Source organism: Taeniopygia guttata, chromosome 2 (assembly GCF_048771995.1).
Source record: "Taeniopygia guttata chromosome 2, bTaeGut7.mat, whole genome shotgun sequence".
In the NCBI taxonomy this organism is placed as follows: Eukaryota; Metazoa; Chordata; class Aves; order Passeriformes; family Estrildidae; genus Taeniopygia; species Taeniopygia guttata.
The window spans coordinates 66,628,517-66,654,447 of NC_133026.1; the positions used below are offsets into that span (position 1 = coordinate 66,628,517).

The window sequence follows — 25,931 nt, forward strand, 5'->3', positions numbered from 1 at the left end:
TAGTCATGCAAAATATTAGGTTTCTTTATTCAGTATTTAAGTTATTCTGAATATACAAACAATTAGCCAGAACAATAAAGTGAAAATAACCAGTATTTGTACTTCTGCAGATTTACACCCATAACACATTTCAGGTAATGTTTTCTGCATGCTCCTGAAACACATTCACTTCTGCTCTGCATTATATGCAAGAAATAGACAAGTGCTTTCACTCCAAACAGAAGCAAAAAAGTTACCTTTCATTAGCATGGTCTGTACTGTTGATGGCTCCAGAATTATTTACACACACCAGATCACTAACACTGCAGTGTAACACACCCTTCTCAGAGGAAAATGCAGCTATTTCACTTCTTAGCTTGGAAAAGTGAAGTAAGTGACAGTGCTTGAGACAATCATGCAAAAAAAATTTCACATCAATATTGTGAGAAAATACTTAAAAGGTGAAGCAATAATAAAAGACACTGATAACCACTGCTGATCTCTCTACATACATGGCAGTTAACATCATTTGCCTTGCTGTCTAATACTGCAGAGGTTTCTTCCCTCTTACCCTTTGACAGGCAACTGCCTGGAAAATAACTTAATTTTCTAGTTATCTGCCAGCATCCAAAACTGTAGAAGCAACATTTCTTTTAAGGTGGCATATTCCTAGGGCTCTGCTTTTCACAGACTGACAAACAGAACATCTCCTTTTTGCAGTTGAAGCAGACAGGTTTTGTCTCATCAGTCAGAGGTTAATACTCCTGGATTTAATTCGTATTTTCTCTCCCAAACTTCTTTGGCGTCTACGAAAACTCCAATACTTCGAAGGTAGTTGCTGGCATCATACAGGAACCATACATTTTCTTTAGCTTCTGAATCAGTTCCTATTTAATTAGGGCAAAAGGTTCCAACAGACACCTCAATTTCAGTTCTGGGGTAGGTCTTTATTCACTGGGGTTTGGAGGGGATGTTGAGAACCAGTCCGGAAATCTCATTTTTTGGTATCATCTGACTCCATTTCTTCTGACCACAATAGTTCCTGCTACAATATCATAGGCTGTTCTGTTATGCTGGAAAAACAGCAGCGTAATGAACGCAGGAAAAAACGATGCAATAGAAAAATTCTTGATCAAAGCTCGTACTGTGGACCTGAAATCAGAATAGAACATTCAGTGCCTTACTTTCACTTTTCTGCTTACATCAGTGGTTAACCTCCAGGTTCAGTGCCCAAGTTTTGTACAGCACAGAAGTCGAGCTCTAGAGGAGATTCAACCACCTACCCTGAAAAATACTCCCATGTGGCTTAATAATTACCATTTTATTCTTAGACCACAGAATCTGACAATAGCTGTTCCAGTCTGATCATTGCAAAGGTCAACAACAGTGAATTTCCTTCCAAATCACACGCTCTTGTCACTGTTAACCTGAATGCAACGAGACTGAGCCAGAACTTACGTTGTCATACTGACATTAGAAGATGGAATGACTAACACACGGCTGGGTGCAATAAGTACGGAAGTTTCACATGTCACAACTCGCAGTCCAAGCAAGAATTTCCCTGGGGTTGCTCCACCTGCTCCCCAAATGCAGATTATCTGTGAAAGAAAGGTTATTTTAATTCCACATGGCACCGTGTTGTTGACAGGTCTCCCAAACTTTCTTATCCTCAGAACTATGTGAATGTCATAAGCTTCAACATAATCCAAAATACTGTTAAGAGGATTTACTTTATTGGCCAATAATAACATTATTTTTCAAAAACCGTTACTTCAACAACTCAAAACTATTAATTACAGGAGTTAATGTTTATAAGTAGTACCTCATAAAAGCAGACTAATAACCTGTAGATGAGAGCTACTATCATCATTTTCTGCAAATCTTCCATGGATGTATCTTCATCTATTTCTTCTATGATGTAATGCATGGCAAATTTAGAGATGTCCCTGTACGAAATAAAACTGAATTTTAAAACCATCCTTCTCCCAATACCAGTCTTACCCCTTTAATACCAGAATTCACTTCCTCCATTCTGGTATTACAACATAACAAAAACTCCTTGCCCTCTCTGATACTAAACAAGCCATTAAAATTCAGAACACTCAGTTTCATTCTGAGTTACTGCCTAGTTTCTTTTGTCTTTTTCATTAAGAAAAGATCATTCTTTATTACCACTTGTGCACAATGGTGTCCCTGGGTAGTAAGCTGCAGAACTGTCCTGAAAATTCTCACACTTCTTGGGAGGTAAACAGATTCTGCACATAATTTTCTAACTTGCTATAAATGGAAGGCATCCAAGTCTCCAAGTATCTTCTTACACAAACACTCAAGGAAGAAGAAAAGGGCACTCTTTACGAATGCAAGGGAGAAGTTGGCAGTCTCCCTAAGGAATCAGGGGAGCCCTATATCCTCCTCTACATGATCAGGGTTCTCATCAGGGCTCCTCATTCTCATTCTTTACAGCCCACCATACTCGTCTGGAGGCACCTTGGTATGCAGTAGGAGGATTCAAACAAAGCAATTGAAACCTTATGGTTTTTAGCCCAACAGATCTATGCGAAGCATCCATTTGGAGTTAATGATGTATTTTCATAAGATAAATGCCACAGATGTAACATTCTTATCTGATACCTGATACCTTATATGGAATGGATATACTTGCAACACACTAAGGCAAGAATTTTTCACTCGTGTATCTAATTAAGGCTCACATAGAACTGTGCAGTACCATTTTGAAACAATCCATTTACTATTTGCACTACTTGCCCTCTTTTTTATTCCGACTGAAGGACTGAAAAAACCCAAAACAACCCAGGAATTAAAAAACAGTGTAGCACAACCTTCAACAGTGTAGCATTTCCCTTCAATACAGCTTTGGCCTGAAGTGTCTCTCTTGAGCCTGTGAGGACCTATGTTTTCCATGACAATTCAGCCTAACCCCAAGCACACCATGCCTCTCAAGGAGAAAACCCCCCCAGAATATTTCTCTGACCTTTCTAAGCAACTGTCTCACAAAACTATTAATATTGAATATGCTGTAAATTACTCTTTCATTACTTTACAACAGCAATATACATACAGTTGTTCCCCATCTTTCCAGTACTTCACTTTGTATCATTCTCCACCTACTAAAGGCAAAATGGAAACACAAGCTATCACGTTACAGGAGGTAACACCTCTTCCACACCCCTTTCAAGCCACAGGTGAAGGTGTCTGGAAGGTGTTATCTGTATATCTGTTATCACTTTACAGTCAGGCAATGTTTGGATGGTTCTTGAGCAGAAAGCCTGCGTTCCAAAATGTGTTTGGACAGTAGTGGAATTATCGACTGCACCAAGAGATCATCTCTTAATCAGACTGAAATATTTGATTACACAACCCAAAGCAGAATAAGTGAGTTAAGGAGTAAGATATCTACAGTTAAAGAAGCAGTTAAAAAGGGAAGTGTTTGAGGTAAATTACTACATCTGTGTACAAAAATGTGAAATGATGAATCTTTCAGTCTACTGTATGGTTGATACACACATTACTTATTTGCACTTTTTAAGAAACCAAATTTACACCCAGTGAAGCCTGCAGTGTGGCAGCATTCCTAGCAACCAGACTGTATTTTCAAAGTACATACATATCTGATCTGCTTGATCAGATTTTTTTTTTTTTGTGGGGGTTGGTATTGTTTAGGTCAGAAATCTAAAATACAGCACCATAGAAGATGCTAAACAGAAAATTAACTTAATCCCAGCCATATCTAACGTAGTTTAAACGCTGTTTAAAAAGTTTGTCAATGTTTTTTCTTTGAAAATTATGAAGAACTTTTTAGTAATCTTGCTATTCCCCCCCCCCCATTCCATAAATGTGCAATTCTAATCTTTCCTTAGTAGGGAGTTTGTGAGCCTACAGACCAGTACAAATTCTGTGTTTCCATCAGCTGACCCACAATCAGAATGTATTTACAATGAACTTAGCCTAGTGGTGGCTTTTCCTTAACTTCTGTTAGTTATTTAATGATATCATATGCAAAAACATACCATAAATACAACCTGACACCTCAAAGAGTGTGAAAAGCTTAAAGCTGTATTTAAGAAAGCTTTAAATTGTTCAACTTACTTTATTCCACTGAGGTGCATAATACTTAAAATGATGGTTGCCTTTATAAAGAACAGAATAAAAAAATCCACCATCTCTGCTATGAACCTGTGTGCCAGTGAAGGGATAAGGAACTCCCGACCTGCAACAGAAATAGTTCACATTACCCAGATTTTACTGCACTAACACTAAGTTAACACTAACATATAAAGCACAACCCACATTAACCTCTCTGAAAGAACATAATCAAGAGCTCTGCTCACACATTCTTTGAGAAAACTTCTAAAAATGTATGCATAAAAAATAATCTGAATTGTTTAAGTTGAATTAGACGAAGCTTCTTGAAGAACTTTAACAGTTTCAGAACTGAGTTTCTCATAATTAGGATCACAGGCAAAATCATACCCTGCTAAAGAACTGAAGTACATTGAAAATGCATCAGTTTTTGTGTTCTTTTGTTTAGAATAATCTCATAGAGAACAGATTTATGTAAATCCAAGAGGTCAGATTAAAAAGAAAATCAGACGTACCATAACTTTTTTATCCCTCAGCACCAAGGCTTCTGTGTATACCAAGTACCAGTCCTCAGAGTAAAACACAGCCTATTTTATCTCCACTCAAATGCAAACAGGAATGAAAACATCAGTCATACTCAAAGATTTCTACACACTAATTATAATAAAACACAGCATGCTGCTCTACCCCCAGCCAGAAAACATAACACATTCTCCTATTTAACTGGCCACCTGCAAATGGACATGAAGTAAGGAGTCACGAGCTTTTGTTGCTCAAGTGATTTAAGCAGAGAAAACATTAAAGAGTGTCTTAGAAAGTTTCCAAGAAATAGTGTTGCAAAATAATTTCATCTGGACCCAGCTACACCTCTATTTTCCAAAGGACAAACACGACTCTCACATGAAACATGCAAAGACTCACATCAAAACTTCACTTAGAAATGCCCTTCTACTACCAGATGGAACCTGTGGAAACAGGGACTGGTTTTGTTACTGTTTCTGAGAACACTTATCCCCACACAAAGTAAGGACAAAAGAGGAAAGAAAATCACATCACTCTCTAGTCTCAAAAATCATCAACAAATTTCATTTAGATCAAGCCTCCCCAGTTCAGCTGCTGAGACTGATGCTGCCAGCCACGGCCCTGTGAGCTATGAGAGCCAAGCCAAAAGCCACAGCACTTTTAAACAGGGTAAGAAGAATCAGGCAGAAATCAGGTAAGAGCCAGCCCATATTTAACATACCTGGGTTTATACAGCTTCATTTCATACCTGTTGCACTGACCATTCAAGTATCAAGTAGCCTGGTTTTAGGTAGCGGGGGGGGGCACAAAGATGGCTCCTGTGAGAAGCTGCTGAAGCTTCCCACCATGTCTGACAGAGCCAATGGCTGATGGCTCTAAAGATGGGCATGCTGCTGGCCAAAACTGGGCCACTGAGGGAGACTGGTAACACCTCTGTGATGACATATTTAAAAGGATAATCAAAACAAACTAATGGGTTTTGCTTCTACTTAGAGAAGAGGAGGAGAGGAGAATGTGTGCTGTAGAATACACAACATTGCAGCACCAAGGTCAGGGCAGAAGGAGGGGAGGAAGTGCTCCAGGTGCCAGAGCCAAGATTCCTCTGCAGGCCATGGTGAGACCATGCTGAAGCAGCTGAGCCCCTGCAGCCCATGGGCATCCACAGGGGATGCACAGATCCACCCACAATCCATCAGGGAGGTGCCCATGCTGGAGTGGGTGGATGTCTGGAGGAGGCTGTGACCCAGAGGGAGACCCAGTGGAGAGAGGGGGTCCCTGCTTCCAGGCCAAGCAGCCTGTACTTGGAGAACTGCACCCCGTGGAAAGAGAGACCCACTTTGCAGCAGTTTTGGGAGGACTGTCTGCCTGTGGAGGGAGTTCACATTTCACATTGCAGCAGTTTTGGCAGGGCTGCTGCTTGTGAGAGTGGATCCACGCTGGAGAAGTTGACGGACAACTGTACCCACAGTCTCACAGGGGAAGTGCTTCACTGCTCTCTTCTGGAGCAGTGGAAGGAGAAAATCTCGGTGCTGAACTGACCAAAACCCCCACACCCTGTCTCCCTGCACTGTTGGTGGGAAGCAGGGAGGGGCTGGGGGTGAAATGGTGTTTTACAGGCTTATTTTACATCTCATTATCCTCCTCTGATTCTGTCAGTAATAAATTTCACTTTGCAACTAAAGTTGAGCCTGTTTTTCCCTTGAAATATTCCTCCTGGTCCTTATCTCACTCAAGAAGCCTTTGTTAACATTTTTTTCTTTTTCCCCTCCTTTACCCAGCTGTGGCAGGGGAGGGTGAGTGAGCGACTCTCATGGGTGCCTGGTGTTGGGCCAGTGTCGAACCACAACATGTATAATACTAAAGTGGATTTCACTGGCATTGTCAAAGCCTGTCCAAGTTCTCTGTTAAATTCTAATTAGAGATTCTTCAACTAAGGCAGGAGGGAACATAGCCAGTCTCCCAATCCTGGCTTGAGCACACAGTGCCAGGTGACAGCTTTCATTTGCTCTGTCAAAATCAGCACATTTGTTGAAGTTGGTGGCAGGGACTGATTTATTAACCATTGAATAAATTAAATTAAATTACTGCCTAAAGAAGAAGCTACATGGGGCTAGGAAAGTAAGTATTCAAATTATGGTTAACTCCATCACATTAAGAAACCTTGGCAACCCTTAGACTCTGGCAGATTTACATTGCAGTGATTCAAGCTGTTCATCGTATCAAAAATCCACTCTTTTGCCAAGGGTTACTATTTATTCAGCAAGGCCAGCCAAATGCAACATCCATCTAGTTCAATGTCTAGGATATTGCATCCACATAGTGCTTAAGAGGGGTTTGCACCAGTCAGCCACAGGGCAGCTGGGGCTTGGATGCACCCTTTGCCCTACTTTCCCAGCAGATGAGCAGTAATCTCCTGCAGTAAGACAGGGAGGGACCAGGCAAGAAATGTCTTAAATCGTGGTGTCTGTCCACGAAGAGCCTGCCACTGCCCAGGGTGCTGTTAAATTTTACTGCTCTGACACACACCTGCAGGCAGATTGAAGTGGCAGAGGCAGTTAACAATCCCACTTTTTGACATCCCAGTTCGAAATCTGCAACAGTAGCATAAGCTGTCATTTATTTCAGCTTACGTAAGCACACAGGCCGTAAACTGCACTGGCACAGGGACAGATACACGAGCTGCCCTGCCTCGCCTCACTGCTGTGTGGGCAATAATCTACAGCAGGGAAGAAGCCATAATCACTTTAGCTGTTCCAGATATATCCATCTGTAGCCAAAGCATCAGCACAACAGTCTTTGTTTATAACTGTATTGTATTACTGCATCACATACCTAGTCACCCAAGAAGGCCAAGTGTGTTGCAATAGTATGCAATATTCAGAATAACCATGTTCAGCAGCATGAAATGTTATTCATGCCCTAAATAACCTTTAACATATGGAATTAGCTCCTGATAAACCAGCAAAATTCCAAGAATCATTTCAGCCTAGCCTTTGTCCAACCCTCCCTTTAATGACTGGTAATATCCGGCAAAACTGGCATAATTACAGAAAATACTATTTTGTCTCCTAACCATGTTTAAAAAACATCTACCTAAAATCATAAGAAAGAAGCAAGCTCAGAGGCTAGGCTCCCTTCCCTTGAAAATAAGGAAAAAGGAATAAAAAACATCTTCCACACACATATGGCCACTAGGCTTATAAATAATGTCACAGATCATCAGTGTCGTACTTTGTCCGGTAGAGAGAAACGAGCCCTGGCTTTTTTCCAAAGTCCGTCAGCAGTACTCTCCTCCACAATTCTCTACCATTGCTCACAGTGGTAGGAACATTCAAGGAATGTGACCTAGGCACTCCTCGACTTGTGAGGAGTTGTTGCTGCTGCAGGTTTTACCTCTCATGTGATCAGAGTGAGTTTGCTTTATTCCTGAAAAATATAAACAGAAGGCCTGCTGTGCACTGCCTTCAATGTTTACAGCTGCAACAGACGTTTGTTTATCTCGGGTCCCACTGCCTAAGTTTGTTCAATGTCAGCATGTTTTCACTTCTGCTTAGATTAGACAAAATGATTTTATTTGAGCACCAACAGCTCACTGAAACAGGCAAAGTTAGTTTAGATTTCATAACACAGACGGGCTGCTCATAAAGCTAGATGCACTACAAGCCTGTAACCAGAAGAATAATTTCCACTAGAAAAAAAATAAACTCCTTCCTAAGCACAAAAACATATTTACAAGCTCTGAAGCGGTAAGCTGTATATGCCAGTCAATCTCCCCAAACCTGCTTATGCATCAGGTTCTGGATTTATACCCTCGGTATTAGGGCTGCCAGACTGTATCACAAAGGCACAGCCACATGCCCGGGGCCGCAGCCAGCGGAAGCGCAGCGACTCCCAACGTCGCACACCCCCGGCTTCCCTCTCCAGATCCCGCTTCCCGGAGCCGCGGCTCTCATCAGGCTCCTCTTCCTCCCCAGGCCCAGCCCCGGCCCCACTCACCCGCCGGCCGCCCCGCGTCCCGGGAGGCGCCGCTGCCGCCGGTGCTGGCGGCGCTGCCGGCGGCCGCCCTGGGCAGGGGGGACACCGCGCCCGCCGCCCCCGGCCAGGCTGGGGCGGCAGCGGCGGGGCCGCGGGGCCCCGTCCCGGCGGAGGCCGCGTGTGCTGGCGGCGGAGCGAAGAGGTAGAAGGGGCTGTAGTAGGCAGCGGCGGCGGGCGGGGGCGGCTGCGCGGCGGCGGCGGCGAGGAAGGCGGGCGTGCAGCCCTGCCAGCCCAGGTACCCGCAGTACGAGTCCCACAGCCACTGATGTACGCGCCGCGCGTACTCCGCCGCGCTCAGTGGCTTCGTCCCGCCGCCCTCCGGAGGGGAGCACGGCGGTGGCGAGGACGCGGCGGTGGCGGTGGCGTTGGCTGCCTCCTCTCCGGCGGCGCTGCGTCCCTCCGCCATCGCCGCCGCCCCAGCGCCAGCCCGGCCGCGCTCCGCCGCCTCCTCCATCGCGGCGGTCACTGAGCCTTCACCGCGCGTGCGTCGGGACGCGCCTCGCCTCTCCCACTTATCGCGGCTGAGTGGGGGGGAAGAGCCTGATGAGGCGAGCCCCGCGCCCGGGGAGAAACAGCACAACCCACAGATTCCCCCCCGCCCCTGCCGCGAGATAGTATCGCCGAGCGCTGAGGCAGCGGCCACCGCCCCCGGCGTGCGGACGGAGCGGCCGCTGGAGCTCTTCATGGTGCGTGTTCTGCGGTTTTATTTTCCTGTATTAGTCTCGTGGGGTTTTTTTCTTCCTCTATCTCCCCCTTTTCATCTTTTCCCCTATCACATATCATGTTCGTCGTGTGAAAAAGAGGAAAAAAACCAACCAAAAACCTACCCAAAACAAAAGCACTCACAAACAAAACCAAAACAAACAAACAAACCCCCCACAATCCACACAGTAATTCTGCTTGGAAAAGACCTCTGTCATCGAGTCTAACCTGTGACTGAGCATCACCGTGTCAACTAGACCAGGGCACTGAGTGCCACCTCCAGGCACGGTGACCCCACAACCTCCCTGGGCAGCCCATTCCAATGTCTAATCACCCTTTCTGTGAAGAAATTCTTCCTGTTGTCCAGCCTGAAACTCCGGAGCAGGGGCCGACCCCCACCTGTCTACAGCCTCCTTCCAGGGAGTTATGGAGAGCGGTAAGGTCACCCTTGAGCCTCCTCCACGCTCAACACCCTCAGCTCCCTCAGCCGCTCCTCATAGCACTTGATCCCCTCAAATGCTGAACAAAGAGCCAGCACCAAGTTTAAACACCGTTCTTCTAACTAACTTTTAGTCTTTAAGGTTTCTGTGTCCTGTTAAGCATCTCAACCAGACCAAGAGTTATGTCTGAACAGAGGTGTTAACACAGGTCAATACTGAATTAACAAGTAATACATACTGTGAACCTGGAATGTTTCCCATGTTGAAGACACCTAACGCCACAGCTGAACAAAACCAGAAGTTTCTCCCTCTCCCTGATGAACTATCTTTCCATTTAACCTCACCTAATTTTAAAAAATGAAGTAATTTCATAAAATCATAGACCCATAGAATGGCCTGGTTTGGAATGAACTTTAAAGATCCCAGCCCATGGGCAGGGACAGCTTCCACTAGCCCAGGTGGCTCCAAACCCCATCCAACCTGGCCTTGAACACTTCCAGGGGTGGGGCATCCACAGCTTCTGTGGGCAGACTGTTCTGCTGCCTCACCACCCTCACAGTAAAGAATTTTTCCTGTGTATCTAACAGAAATTTCCACTCTTTCAGTCCCAGAAGTTTGTGTGGAGCAAGTCTCTAATACAAGCAAGCTGAGATGAATTGCCTAAGTAATGATCAAATAGTGACCCGTACAATATAATGCAGTTATGTAAGGTGCTGGCACTCACTATAGGTTTAATTACACTGGCATGTTTTGTAACACAGACCTTGGTGAAATCAATATGGGTAAATGTTTAGGGAAACACAGCAAATTTTAGCAGGATTAGGAAGAAAGAAAGGAGGGAAGATAGACACGTGTATAGAGGAAAATATGGTTTTAAACCATCTATTAATTCCTAATAGAAAAACTATTTTGGAAAACACAATAAATGTAATGTAACAAGACTTCTTGCCCTATAATATTTCACTTCTTCCTTCATGAGTGACAGTCTATTTAATTTTTCTTACCACAAACCCTTCAGGACCAAATAGTGTCCAGCCTTTTTATTTTAATTTTTTTTTTTTTTTTGGTCTCTTTGGCCACAGGTTTTGAAAGCCAGATCAAACCTTAAAGTACAATTACAAGATCTCAGAGACTTTGTATAATGCTGCCAGTCACATGTAAATTTTAGGCTCACCAGCAGCAGCATTACACAGGCATAACCAAAGCTAGAACTCACTATGAGATTATTCTGGCTATTCAAGGTGAAACAGAATCACTGACAGCAAAGAGCAGGGGACTAACAGGTAACAATATAATGTTTCCTCATGCCCAAATTTTTCAGTTATTAGTTTTTCATTCTTCTGCTTAAAAAAAATACCCCACAACTGACCAACAAATTCTGCAAGCATTCAGATTCATTTATTCTGGGATGCATGTGAGAGAGATGCTGTGACAACACAGCTTGCCAGTAGTGAGAAACACACAGCTTAGGCTTTTGATGACCAATGGTCTTGTTTCATTGCTGTGTCAGATTGCCACCCAGGGCAGTATTTATAGCCTTCTGCTGCACCAATCCCTTGCTACATTGCTTTCCCTCGTGGGTGGGCAGCTCATTGTACCAGCTGATGAAAGTAAGTAGTTGAATGCCTTGGCAGTTAAATATCCTCTTCCCTAGAAATGAGATTTAGTCAAGAGGAAATGTTTTGAACTAAATCAAAAGAAGGAGGTAAGTATCTATAAGCTGGTGTCATAATAGTTAAGGTTTAAGGGGAATCTGGAATATCACCTTAAGCTCTTTAAGTGTAGGTAATGCTGAAAAACCTGATCAGTCACTCTAGAGTGGGGAGTCCTTCATGGTCATCAGGAGGTAATGAACACTGGTGTGCTGTGAATCTGGCTGTTGTACAGAGCTACAGACATTGTACCTTGGCTCATTTTTGATATGCCTTCCAGCATCTTGTTTTCAAGGGTTTTAAACCACCTTTAAAACTGAGGACTCACCGAAGCATTGAAGTTCAGTTCTTTCCTTTGCTGGGGGGATAACAGATCACATCTCCTGCATCATGCTGAAATATTCTAATAGTAGGAGCTCTTCTAAAGAGTCCTTGGAAGAGAGTTGTTTGACATTAATCAACAATAAGCTCTTGTCATTGCAAAGTGGTTAATTATTGTTGGGCCCAGTAGCTACAATTCATGTTATTTAGACATTTGTATCTAGTATTTATGATCATGTACAGAGTGAAATTAAATGCAAATTATGGTTAAAGAGAGTCTTCATCACTGAAACTATACACAGTCACCAAAGAATGAGAACTTTCCCCCTTGCTGGGGCAAGCAGCCAGATGCAGAACATGAAACTTGAGCCAAAATACGTATGTATGCATTTACAGAATGTAAAATGTTACACATTTAGTGTGGAAAATGGTACAACTTTCTCCCAAATTAAATTAATTTAGCCTTTCACTTTGAAACTGATCTATCTCATCCATCTGAGGAACTTTAAGGAGAGATTGGCTCTAAGGCCTTACACAGTTCACTGAAGCAACTTCTTCCTAATATATGCAACTTCAAGTGGAATACAGAGAAAACAGAATTCTGGTGGTCACAGTTGATAAAAAGGTGATAGCAAATTAGCTAGAGAATTAAAAAAACAAGAAACTTTTCCACTTCTATCTTACAGCACACAAGTTTTTTTGTGCGGTTTCCTGTTTATTAGTATTGGTTTAGGAGTTGTGCTTAAACACCTTTATTTGCCTTTTACCTGGGCCTTGTTTGAAGGAAGAGTAACAACAAAACAGCTTTACTCAGGAACGTGGCACTGGGAAGCCTTACCAGTTACCTAACTCCCTTCTCTGTCACATTCCCTTCTCTTCCCAGGGAGGAAATATGGTGGTGCCTCTGTTGAAGCAGCAGTGGGACATGGCTTTGGAGGGCAAGAGTGGTGATCAGTGGTGATCAGGTAGGGTCCTCAGCATGCAGCAAGACCTAGGGAAGAAGGGTTAAACCTAAGAAGTCATCACTGAGTTTTGGGTGGTGGAGTAGGGAATGTTCTCTGTTCTTCTACAGAACTTTTGGCACACAAAAAGAATTTTCAGGGCTATTTTAACCATAAAGACAGAGCAGGTTTTTGTTTTCTGGTGGTCAGAACATTCCTTGGGGAGCATTATTTATGACTTTTAACTAGTAAGAGGGGGATTTTATCACAAGTCAGGGGCCTGTTTACAGGCATCTTCAGAGAGCAGTAGCTATTTCTGGACAGTATTTTCACAGCAGTTGGGCTCAGATCACCTACAGAAGGGAAACTGAATCTGCTTTGTATGTTCTTGGTAATTGCTGTGCTTGCTAGCATATTGTGTAATTTACTGAACATTACTTCCATTTGTCTGGAAGTTTCCACATTTTAGAAGGAGCCCAGTTGAACAGCACATCAGGAGAGTGCACTAAGGGTGCACACTGAACTGAGCCCCTAAAGCATTCCAAATGCTCAAATGTTTGATCTTTAGGAAATATATGTGAGGCACAGGGTGATGAACACGTAGTGCAGTAACACTGAAGGAACTCCTGCTGATTCAGATATGCCGAGGATTCAGGAAGGAGTAAGAACAAAAATGATTTGTCTGCAAAATAACTGTGGCACAGGGAAGCCTTAGGAAGCGCCTAATTCTCTAGCACATTGAAAAGATTTCTGGTTTTCAAACAAATATTTTAAATTATTTACTCCTTTATCTTCAATGTCTCTGTTAAATATGACTTTTAATTTCAATCAGGTATTTTTTAAATGTAGATATGCTTAGCAGTGTTAAAAAAAAAAAAAAAAGGAAAACCAACCCAAAAGATCTATTTAATAATTGGTAAAAAGTAGTTTTTTAAATTCTTCCTCGTTCATCCCACTCCAACCTTTACCAAGATGATGATTTCAAGATCAAAGTAATATTAAGTGTTTTTCCAGTGACTTTTAGAGGGCAGAATTCCCCAGCTCCATGGCAACCAGTATTCACGCCCTTTTAAACGCTGCAGTAGTGCAGGTCGTCATTAAAAGCTTGCGAAGGCCTGGCCTCGGCTGTTTCCTGCCATCTGGTGGGTACTTGAAGTTACTACCTCGATGCTTCTAATTTCCGTGGGCTCGTAGTAAGCAGTATTTTGAACAACTAGGTGAGAATCACAAATGCGGAAGGGCTGAGGTTGGCAGGGACCTCTGGAGTCCACCCTGCCCGAGCAGGGCCTCCTAGAGCTGGTTGTGCAGGACTATGTCCATGGGACTTCTGAATTCTCTAAGGCTGGATACTCCACTGCCTCTCTGAGCAACCTGTGTTAGTGTTGGTCACTTGCACCTGAAAACAGTTTCCTGACGGACACAGGGAAATCTCCTGTGTTTCAGTGTGTGCCCATTGTCTTTGGTCCTGTCACTGGGCACTCCTGAAGAGAGCCTGGCTCCCTCCTCTTTGCACTCTAGTCTGTTGTAAGAAAGTTTGACATCTATTGAAGCTTTTCATAGGAAAAAAGCTCTTTACATTTAGACACTTAAAAACTCACCTTCCCTTTTACATGTGTTTTACTGTCTGATTTACAGCATCTGTACTAGTGAATATTTGACCCATGCATGTTTATAGAAATGAACTGGCTAATTATACCATACACGTTTTTTCCATATCAATATATGAACCAAATTCACTGTTTTCTGTTTTGGCAGTGGCACTGATTTTAGGGCACGACCACATTATTAGTGCAGTGTAATGCAGAAATCAAGGGGTATATCTTATGTGACAACACGCAGTAATAAAAAAAAAGATCAATTGGACCTTAGGGATGCTCAGCATTTAGCAGTTCATTCCTTGCTGGAATCAACCATCAAAGACAGATCAGTCTTGCTGTTGAAAACTTGGTGGATGCAACTGCTCATGGTTGAGATGATTCATCAAATCATCTTTCTGCAGTTTGTTGGCTATTTCTATTCTTTAAGATAAACTTGATTTTTCACAAAATGAGTTTTTAATTTGTACACAAATTCATGTAAAGTAGAAGCAGAACTTTGTCGATTTAACACTCCTTTGTAATTTTGAATTTAATAACAGGTTGCAGGGAAAGAACAGTCCAACCTACTGGAAATGTATGACAAGTATTTTTTATGAATACCAAACTGAACTGACAAAAGGTAGTTATAGATTTGTTGTTGTTGTGTGGTTGACTGGATACAATCTATCTTAGAAGTCTCTCTCCTACTTTTCTGCTGTCCAGTCATGCATTGACTTGGTATCCGTTTCTTAAGCTGAAGCAATTGCCTTGGGTCTGTTTATGTGAGGCCTTCTTCCTTTTTTTTTAAACTTCTGCCCTCTGACAAAGGTCTGAGGTGTGCTCAGACTGTCAGGCACACGTTGTTACTGCACAGGACCTATTTCTGCTAAGAAACCAGTCAAACCAATGTACTTAATGTGAATGTTAAGGTGAAGGTCTTGCCATGAAGGAGTTTGCCTTCAAATGTTTAAAGAAGAATCAGATCAGCCTTCACAGACTTTGTATTTAATGGGGGAATTAAATCCTTCAGAGGAACTATAAGAAATTGCCTGTGTAGTGATTCAGGGCTGTCTTGCTGCTTTCTGTTTATCATCAGGATTTGATACTTGGTTTGTGTCTTACCTCCAAAGCAGTAAGTGGCATCCTGCTGCTGCATAATGCCTTGTCCCCTCTTTGGTGCTGTATGAAAGGAAGAGTCAGTATCTCAGGCCAGAATCCTCCAGAAGGAGATTATTTTGTGGAACACGTTACAATTATGATTTAAGGACTAAACAACCCCTCAACAATCCTTTTTGGCATGACAAGTATGTGATGCCCATTCTTCAGAGATGAGGCACATCCAAGTGATATATGGAGTGGACCACTTGTGATTGAAGCCATATAGAGAAACAACAGGAAAAGGTAAAAATATAAGGCAAATCATACCAACTTGCACTACATCATGATGATCTCCTGTCATGGTTTGACGCTGGCACAATGCCAGCGCCCCATGAAAATACAATTTATTAACTAAATGCTGTGAAATGTGATCAAGAACAGAGCAAAGCAGGCTAAACTTAATAACAAAAGAAAAAAACTTTATTACACTACTACTACTACTACTATAAAAGGAAAAGAAAGGAAAGAAAAAAAACACACAAAATTCGAAATGAAAACCTTTCAAAACATTTCTCCTCCCTCCACCCAACTCCACCAAACTCCAGCGAGATTCATTTGGATTTTTGATCAAGTTTTTACTCTTCAATATAATCAATATTGAGTTCATCGGGGAAGAGAGGAGTCTCTCTTGCAACCATAGATCTTCCTAGGAAACACAACTGCCACCCTTTGTGTTTCCAATGTTATACGTGGCACCGCCCAGATACACCGGCTAGTGTGACTTTCTTCTCTCCATGTCACAGTGTTCTCACTACCGTGCATGGACAGAGACTGCTTATAGGGCTCCTTTAAGGATGTTTTGCTAAGGACTACTAGGAATAACAGTCTAGTATCACAATTTGGGACTAGAGTCTTCCCCATTTTCCCCTGGGGCCGAGGGTCCAAAAGACAGAGATCGCTTTCTCTTCTTTTTGAAGATGGAGGGCATCTTCACACTCTCCTCAGCTTTCTCTCTGTCTACTTTAAAATTGGTAGTTGCTGCAGAAGGTCTCTTGGCCCACCAATGCATCCCCCTAAAATGCAGTCTCTCTTGAAAGAAAAGAGTGGTTCAGTCTATGGTAAACAAGCAGAGTTTAGCTAAAGGCTACTTTATCATCTGCCCCCAACCTTCTTCTCTAAACATCTGAGGTTTCAAGCTGTCTCTCTTTTCTTCAAATTCAGGAGGAGTAATATTTTATAAAGCCTTCATTTCTCAGGAAGGGTTAAAAGTCCCAACTCCTAAGGATGGCTCGCTGCCCAGGCTCCAGCTCCCACAGCCCGGCTGGGCACTTTGTGGCCCCCCCCCGCTCTTCTCTTTCCCTGCGGCGAACTGCTGATAAAACTACCGAGTCTCTGTCTCTTTTTCTTTCTTGGGAGATAGAGAGACTCTGGGGGGAGCGGAGACATCTTAGATTTCTCCACTCTTCCATCTGCAGGGGGCCAGGTCTGGTTGCATCTTTCACCCTTGGGCCTACCTCCACAGGCCGCATGGCTCCCCTCCCCCACCCAGCCCGGGCTGGGCAGGGGAGAGGTCCGTACCATGCGGTGACCGGAACCAAAGAAGGACGAGTCCTCCTGGGAATTTCGCTTTTAACCCCTCTGTGTTCTCAGAGGCGTGTCTACCTTCAATTGGTCATTCCAAGTGTCAGTATCTAAACCTGACCCCTGACTGGTGAACTTTTTCCTTCTGAAAAAAAATTCTCTTCCCGTGTCAAACCATGACATCTCCCTAGACATAATCCCTTGAACATACAGGTGTACCTACAAGTGAGAATCATGAAAAGCTCAATTTGCTGGTTGTCACCAAAGTTATGTGCATGACACTTCAAGTTTACGTGCCAGCATACAGAATATCCTCTACTCACTGTGAGATGGATTATGGCAGCAAAAGTGGTGATATTTTAGTGAAATGGGAGGAGAAACTACTTTTTCTCCAGCTTTTGAAACAGGGTTTAAGGAAGAGAAAGCCTATAGGACAAATAGTGTCATAGGTTAAGGTCTGAACAACTTGGTTTTTTTTAAACAAGTACATTTTCGTTTTTATTTCATAAGAAGTTTACTTGTTGAAAAAATGATATATATTAAAGCAAACACAATTATACACATAGGTTAAACATCAGATAGCAAAACCGTAAGGAATGAGCACTACTGGTTGTATTGTATAGGGTTTACAATCAAAGGTATAATTAAAAACCCTTAAGAGTTAATGTACTTTCAAGGTAAGTTAGGCACAAAGTTTAGCTTGGAACTAGCTCTGCAAGCATCTCACTGTGATTTCACTGATACAAAGTATTACAAGTGATCAAAAACATAAACTGACTTTTAAAATTTTTTAAGTTTTATTTGTACTATGTGCTGAAATAGTACAAATGTATACAATACTCCATCTTTGTTAAAAAAAAAAGCGTAGGGACTGTAGAGTCAAAGGGCTAAACCAGAAATTACCCCTTTATTTGGGCTCAGAAGTAGTATGGCATAAATCTATGGCTTTGCTTTGTGAATGTATTTGAAACTTAGTAACTCCTACAAATGTGGGGAAAAACACTGAGGATGATACTTTTAATGAACAAGATGAGTTACAATACAAATATTTTAAAGAAACTTTATTAGTAAGGGAAACTAGCTGGTATCAGATGTGTCTGTCTTCCTTGGTTTTCAGTATAAGATGCAAGATAAACCGTGAAATTTTAAAAACTGAGAGTTTGTGTCACCAAAACAAAAAAAGGGGAAAAAAAAAAAGAAATCCAAGGAACAAAAAACCTTCAAGTACTTTCCTGCAAGGTTTTAGCATTGATGAGACCCTACCTTAGAAAGAATTACTAATTTGCAAGAAATGGGAGGGCAACAGCAAGTCTGTGAACCACAGTAAAATCTTACTTCACAGAAAATTGCGATCTTCTAAATATGCATATTAAAAATGTTTTTGATTAAACTACCAGATTTTTTTTTTCATTTTCAGTTAGCAAAATGTATTGCTGTGGTAAAAGTTGTCCTTTTTTGCTTGTTTGAAATGAAACACATTATGATTGCCACAGTACTGCAAGAAACTGCATACTTTCTACAGGTACATTTTTACTGCATCATACAGGAATTGCTTAATAGGCAAAAATAAACACCTTATAGTCTTAATGCTGTTTTTGAATTAGCAGAAATACAAAAAGGAATGCACTGAAGCAAGATGATAAAAAAAAAGTGTTATCATGCAGTATGTTGGCTTAATGTATACAAAATTTCAAACCAATAATGTGACTGGAGGGTGGGGGGTTTAACCTATTGCATTCCCATTCAGAATTAAAATTGTATGTGAAGGCAAACTGTGTGGAGACATGACCAGGACCAGGCTACCTAACAAAAGGGTGCCAGATGTGTTATTGTTCCTAGCATGCAGAGCTAATGCTTGAAGGCCTATGAGAGCAGCATGAACTCCTGCTACCTCTAGTTCTTTACATTACTGCTTTGTGTGTGCTGGCCGCAGTCTAGCCGTGGTCAGCAAGTGCTCTGTGTGTGAGGAAGTCAACCCACAATCTCTGCAGGTTCAGTGACCAACTTAGATCCATCCCATGCAGTCTTGAACTGTTCAGGAACCGGAAATTCTTTCTGGTAGGAAACAAAAGCAACAATGATGGTTAAACAAACAGGGGATATCTCATGAAAACTGGTGGAATACTATTATTTCTACATGACTGCAAAAGCATTGATAGCTCAGACATGCCAGGATTAGAGAGAAGCCTTCTTCATTACCCTAGGAAGTTATTTTACAATGCCACACAGGAAAAAGCCTGATTGCTACCCAGTTTCAAATAGCCTTGGTATGGTACGACTTTGCAATAATTTCTCTCACACCATTATCTGCATCAACTAAGTAAATAAGCCTCATGTCAGAAATGACTTCAGATTCCATTGATGTCTGGGTTGGAAGATAGTAGAGAGAATTTAGATGTGGATATTAAGCCAGGATTCTAATTTTAAGGACAAAAGCAATACTGTAATATGGAAGAATGAAATAAAATAAAAACCCCCAGTCATTTTAAGTGTGATACACTTCAAAATAGTCAGCATCCTTTGTGGGCTACACAAAATGAAGCATAACATCAAATAAAGTGCTCTTTGATTCTACAAATTTTTACTTGTCTGAATAAAGGCATCCAGTCTAAAAGTAAAAGTCTACAGTAAAGTAAAGGCATGCAGCAGTCACTTTTGGAAATGTGAAGCACAAAAGTTCTCATTACACGTTTTATTTTATAAAGCCTAAACCCCTGTATTAAATTCCAGCCCAAAAGACTAACAAGAAATTTAAGTTCTGTCTATGCACAGCAATTTCAATTCTACTTTGCTGAAGACACCAGGGAACTATTAGGAGCACATTTTGCCTGCTTGTGTGTGAAGTGACAGAGCATGACTTTACTAGAAATGCCACTGTGCACAGTATGGAAATTTTACTAGAATGGGAAAGGAACTGGAAAAATGCACCAGTTTAAGTGACTTTTAAGGACATATGTTCAAAATAGTACAAAGTACTACAGCTGTTACCCATGTATAAATAGCTTTAGAAAAAACAATTATATTATACTGTATTATTTCACCTGTAGTATTATTACATTTGTCTTAGTTTTAGCCTCATCATCTTCAGACTTAAGTGTTCTTCTGTGAAGTTAATTTCTTTGGCTGATTATGTTTAGATACTAAAAAAAGAAGATCAGATGGATAGGACATGAAGCCATTATTGATCAGAATGGAAAGACATAATTTCTGATCTCTGAAATTACTTTGTGCCCCAGAAAATCAGGAATTCTTCCTCCTGAGATACAGGCACATAGAAATGAAATTGTTTTGGATAATTTTTTTGGTGACACAATTATATGTGTTACATCAATTTCTTTCCTAGCAGCTTAAGTTAAGCAGCCTAACTGCCAAGGCTAGTATGAAACAGAAAGGAAAATAAAAAAGTATCTCACTCACATAATCATCACCCTGGGGGATGAGAATGTTCATCTCAGATGACTTGGCACTCACAATCTCACAATCCAATGACTCCTCACTGAGGTAGATGTGGCAGCCTTCTGTTTTGTTAATAGAAATAGTTGGCACTTTCCCCATCACCTGCAAAATAAAATCTACTTAACATCAAATCTTAAAATGCAAACAGAGATACTGTTAATAAAATCCTCATTGCCTTCTAGATCTAATTTTGGCCACCAGCATCTGATCTGTGTGTCACCTGCCTGTGTGATGCTTTGATTTGATTTGTTGGACACAAATTTGTTGGTGGTGGTAACAAAGACCTGTATACAACAGCAAACCTGTAATATACAGCAAGCTTTCAATATACACTTTGATGATAGTACTTCTCGGATTCTTGCTAATTTCAATGACACTTTCGTGCTGATATTTAGGCAGTGTTCACCTTGTTCAGCAGTGAGTATTGGCTAAGAAGTCAAACATGTAAACTTCAAGGGCAAAGGAAAGATCCCAGCATAAAGTAGTACTCAACAAGGGATTTGTAATACACTCTGAAGATTTCAAGATCTCTGAAGATGTTGCTCTTGCAACACCCAACAGGAAAGGGTTCTCATCCTCTTCAGGCAAGCTACAGTTCTAAATAGGTACCAAGATCAATTTAATTAAATCTCTAAAACTATTTTGTATGTCTCTTTAAGAGCAAGCAAAAGATTTACTTGAGGCGAGGAAGGGAAATATTTTCTTGTTTACAGTTTTACAGATTGAAAGATTTCTTCATGGCTAACAGTCTGACTCACTTTTTGTCATTAAAAATTCCTTCTCCTGCCCTCTCTAGCAAGGATGGCAATATACTCTGGACATCAAAACACCAGAGATTATCCTAATCCATAGAACAGTGACAGCACATGACAGAGATGTACTTGTTAATGAGAGTGTCTCCCATCACTTAATTAAAGAATATCTTTCAACTTCAGTTCCTTAAATGTGGCAGTAAACCAAGTGGTCTGTCCTCTTGCATCCCACCCTTATCCTGAAGTCTGAGCTACACAGTGGATCAATGCATCTAAAGTTGTCTTCTTAAATGGGTTCTGATGCAATGGAGAACAGAAGGAAGGGGTGTTTAAAAATGTTTGCAAACATCTGGCAAGAAAAGATATACCACTGAGATAAAGGAGAGAGGAGCAATATGGCACTGAAGTTACTATAGCAAAATCTGTAAGATTAATTTACTGAAATCTGTTGCATTAACATATCATGTATTTGGACCTGAAGAACTCTGGTCTTCAAATTACTGAGAAAGCTGAGGTGCTTAGCACTTGGCATATGCCAGGCCTGTGGGAGGTGCCTGATTCAGGCAGCATATAGCATATAACCAGATCCTGCCTTCTTAAGTGGATCCCCATTCTGCTCCATAACATGCATAGGAGCCTTCTGCAATATTCATAGAACATGCTCAATTTTGATTCTAAGAATTTTGATTCTTATAAAAGGTATTTAAAATTCATTTGAGTATTAGCAAGCTGAGGCTTTGCTATTTATTACATACAAATTTTTCAGCTTTCATGAATACTTTAGGAGGTAATGATTTAAAATAATACAATTATTTTAAAACTGCTCCAATAAGTGCCTGGGATCCTTAATTAACTGCCTCCTCTGCTGTAAAAAGACACGTAGTGATCATGAAAAAAACTGATTGTTACAGTTCAGAAAATAATGCACAGTTGGTAGCAATGTCAGTCACTTGCATAAGGTTCAAAATATAAAAACCACATCTTGCTCCTATTCCATGTGGTGGCTGTGACCATTATTTCTGAAGCATGGAGCAGGACTGTCTAATGTCATATAGCAGGCACAGCCTCTTAAGCAAAAGACCTCATTTTTAAGAGTGGCAGTTTAATATAATAATTAACATTTCTTTTTCACTTAAAATAATATGTCCTGGAGTGTCTTCTTGAGATTACACTGTGTGTGTCAGACACAATGCAATATTAGAGCAGGTAGTTAGACCTCTGTGGAACAGGATGACTGAAGTGCTGCAAATGTCAGGTAGACTGTGTATTCTGAGCAGTACAAACAAGTATCCCCCAGCAGAGAGGGCAACTACAGATTTAAAATATGTATTTTCTTTTCACAAGGATCACAAGAAAGATGATCTCTGATTAAGCTTTTTGACGGCAAATAAGTACATTACTTAGTTATATAAAGTGTCACATCACTGGCCAGGGAGATTTTTTGGAATCCCAGCACCTACTTTTTTGTTATAGCACTTGACAGTCTATTTGAACATTTCCATTGATAGGGTAAGAAAAGAAAAAAATCTTGTGCACTAAGAAATCAATTAGCTAAGGGCTAGAATTTCTTCTGTAAGCACCACTGAACATTCAAGAGCTGGGAGTTGCTTACCATGAAAGCAAGCAGATCAGGGACAGAAGTAACAGTTCTGCCAGTGTACAGATCTCTCAGCTTCACCAGAACCAGAAGGCACTGGGCTACGGGAGGTTTGTTCAGTGATAGTAAATAGTTTTCACAAGCATATTTTAAAAACATCAGCAGAATTTAAAGCATATAAAGATCTATTTAGATACTTCTTACTTTTGTTGTGCTTTGTGAGTTTTGAAAATCTCTTGTAGCTATATGTTGGGTTTTTTCCTCCCCACTTGTTCTAGGTTGGTCTTCATCTCTCAATTGGATATTTACCTGAATCTGAATATCCCTGGAGTTGATCACTTCCACGATTCCCACAACATTGTCAAACACAAGGCCAAACTTTTTACAGTTGTCTAAAATAAAAACAATCATAAATAAGAAAAGCAAGAAAAAAGCAAATACATGCACACATGCTACGCTGACTATGAAAATTCCCAGTCCTGCACTACGACTTTACTTTCGTAATCAATCATTAAATGAATGGAATGATTCAGATGCATTATTAATCACATAAGTCAGTTTTTTCAAGATTGTAACTTGAAGCCCAGCTGAGCTACCCACTCACCAATAGTAATTGAGTTGATTTTTCCTTTTATCTGAAGTGTAGATTTGTTACACTTAAAAATATAGGCCACTTGCTTGAGTTCAGTGTTGTTAATGACCAGGTCATTCTTATCCTCTTGATATTCCTATTACAAAAGAAAGTCACCAGGATTAAAAGAACAATTAAATTCCATGGATGTCCAGGAAAGGCTAGGGATCCACAAGGAGAGATCCAAGTAGTAGAATGGTAACAACATTACACAGGCAAATGGTGACTGCACCTTATGCAAACTGGACTCCACTGTAATATACACTGACTGTGTATATAACCTTCTGCATGACTAAACTGCATATTCTTTCCGCTCTCTCTTAACCAACACAGTCACATCAATTTTCATTCAGAGATTCTTTGATGTATGCCTACATAAATTAACACCCAAACTTTTAAAAAAATCTCCTTTTTCCATCTGTAGATTGGGCAAAAGGAAAACACTCCTCTACTTTTAAGCACGGAAGACATGCTTGCATGGAATGGGCAATTAAATATAAATGTATAATTCTATTGGCTAGGGAAACTGGAGAGTGTGGTCTGTGATGACTGTTCTCTCTCATTCACAGGAATGGCCTGCAAAAAGGGATTTTAATTGGTGTTCTGGGGCATTGTCTGATTTTGCAAGGAATTTATATGCTGGTTCTGACATTCTCCAGTGAGATGAATTAATACGTGATTCTCAGAGACAAATGAATTTACTTAAGATTCTACAGAATAGTAAAAGCTGAACTGTAGCAATGCAGAGAAATGGAAGACTCAGCCCATTTTAGTTTTAACTTTGTTTTGTTGCATGTTAATGACAGACAAGATGTTTCACTGCTCCTCCTGGTTTGCAATGTGCAAAGTGAAATTCAGAGGTGTGACTGGAACTCACCACTCTCCACTTCTTTCCCTCTAGCTCTAAGACAGGGGCATGGTTCTGCTGTGGGGAATTCTTGGGAGAGGTAGGACTTGGAGTATGGCTTTTTGTTGGAGAACGAACAGGTGGACCTTGGGCACGTAGGCTGGGGTTCTTGTGAGTCTTCTGGTCATCAGAGACATGTCGAAGCCCTAAAAAGCCAAAAAGAAAGGGTGCTTGTGAAAGAGAGTCTATTTTTCAATCCTAAAAGTGCTCTTATTGAAGCATGAGAAGTTTGTTTGTAGTTGTGTTATGTTATTCTCTGAAATTACTTTTTTTTTTTTTTTTTAATTTCCTCAAGGTTTACCTGGGTAACAACCTGAAGTGCAACTGTTGACATACTTTTAGCAGATCATATAAAAACTCTTCTACTGTGGATGGGCTCTTAGTATGTTCAACAGAAAATCCCTCAATGTCTTCTAGATCCCTCTCTGTCTGTAGCAAGTTCTTGTGGTATAATGTCTTTCCATCCATAAAACAGAGTTTATTTTTCTAACTTATGACAATACTTGATCTATCCCTTCAGCATTAATGCATATATATATCAATCATATGTATTTAAATTCACAGATATATACCTAAATTACAACTTTCCAATATTAATACAAAAAGCTTTATTTCACCTGACATGTAAGACATTTTGACACAGGTTTGCACACTCAATGTGAGTCAGAAAGAGGGATAAAACTTTATTGTAATTGCAACTTAAGAGGCTGACCAGCTTCTGGGGGCTGAAGATACTCAGCTTGGCTGCCTTAAAATTAAAAGGATACCTCTAAATGGTGTGAATGTCAGGTATACTGAACTTATTTGGGTGCTGTGGCTTCTAAAGGACGTTTTGGTATGCAGCCTCCTCCATCGGACCATTGCAGGCCTCAGAAGGATCTGAGCTGCTAGGATGTAACTTTAAAAATGCTGTGAAAGCTGTGAAATGCTCTGAAAAATGTAGCAGCTCTTGGTGTAGTTTGACTCCTGCACCACAATTCGATTTCTTTTCTCCTGACCTTTGGTAATTGCCTCTCCCTGGTTGAGCTGTGCAAAGAGGGCTGAGCGAGACGCAGTTCCTTCGTCCTTTGCCGTTTCTGTATCGAAGATGGGCGGCGGTCCCGGGGGAGGCGGTGGCGGAGGTGGCGGGGAAAGGCAGGAGCCGCTGGTTAGAACAGATCGCATGGACATGGGGGATGCAACAGGACCCTGTTTGAGACAGAGGGAAATACTTCACATACAGTGTTTAAGGAACATTGTATCACAATAGCTCTTATTTACTAACATCCTTGAATGCTGTAGGTTCGGTGACTCTAGAAAGCCACAGGCTCAGGACAATTTCAGGCTTCATAATTTAATATAATCCTATGAATCCTTCCCTGCACGGGAGCAAGCAAAGCTGGAAAGACTGACAGCCCACACTCTACCCTGACTGTAGAATGACTCCACCTAAAATTTTTGTGTTAAACATTTCTAAGGGCTGATGTTAAAGATCTTTAACTATTCCGTAATTTATTCCAGTGTTTACTTACGTAAAAAAGAAAATGTCACGTTTTTTTCCAGATAAAGAAAATGTTTTGGTACAACACAAATAACTGAGAGGTTCATGAACTGTCAGTTATACATAGGGAACATGATAAATTGTATTCAAAATGTAAAA

At 41.1% G+C, this 25,931-nt stretch overlaps 2 protein-coding genes and 1 long non-coding RNA gene across 5 annotated transcripts in view; 1 reads left to right on the forward strand and 2 right to left on the reverse strand.

Annotated features, from left to right (window-relative positions):
• FAM8A1 (family with sequence similarity 8 member A1) lies at positions 1-9,337 on the reverse strand. The gene is made up of 5 exons (XM_030265513.4): positions 8,599-9,337; positions 4,087-4,207; positions 1,802-1,925; positions 1,438-1,577; positions 1-1,131 (listed from the first exon to the last, which is right to left on the reverse strand). The coding sequence occupies exons 1-5, from the start codon at positions 9,320-9,322 to the stop codon at positions 987-989; spliced, it is 1,254 nt and encodes a 417-aa protein (XP_030121373.4). The 5' UTR covers positions 9,323-9,337; the 3' UTR covers positions 1-986.
• The window catches only part of LOC115493771 (uncharacterized), a 19,375-nt gene continuing 2,636 nt past the window's right edge, over positions 9,193-25,931 (forward strand). The window contains exons 1-2 of the long non-coding RNA XR_005979571.2: positions 9,193-9,323; positions 12,636-12,717. This is a non-coding gene — a long non-coding RNA (uncharacterized lncRNA). The remainder of the gene's footprint in view (positions 9,324-12,635; positions 12,718-25,931) is intronic.
• CAP2 (cyclase associated actin cytoskeleton regulatory protein 2) overlaps positions 17,420-25,931 on the reverse strand; it is a 68,269-nt gene continuing 59,757 nt past the window's right edge. For all 3 annotated transcript variants that reach the window (XM_030265512.4, XM_072924156.1, XM_030265511.4), the window contains 6 exons: positions 25,291-25,480; positions 24,263-24,438; positions 23,359-23,482; positions 23,064-23,146; positions 20,367-20,507; positions 17,420-19,004 (listed from right to left, as the gene is read on the reverse strand). In XM_030265512.4, coding sequence (XP_030121372.4) covers positions 18,921-19,004; positions 20,367-20,507; positions 23,064-23,146; positions 23,359-23,482; positions 24,263-24,438; positions 25,291-25,480 — 798 coding nt within the window. In that variant the 3' untranslated portion in view covers positions 17,420-18,920. The remainder of the gene's footprint in view (positions 19,005-20,366; positions 20,508-23,063; positions 23,147-23,358; positions 23,483-24,262; positions 24,439-25,290; positions 25,481-25,931) is intronic.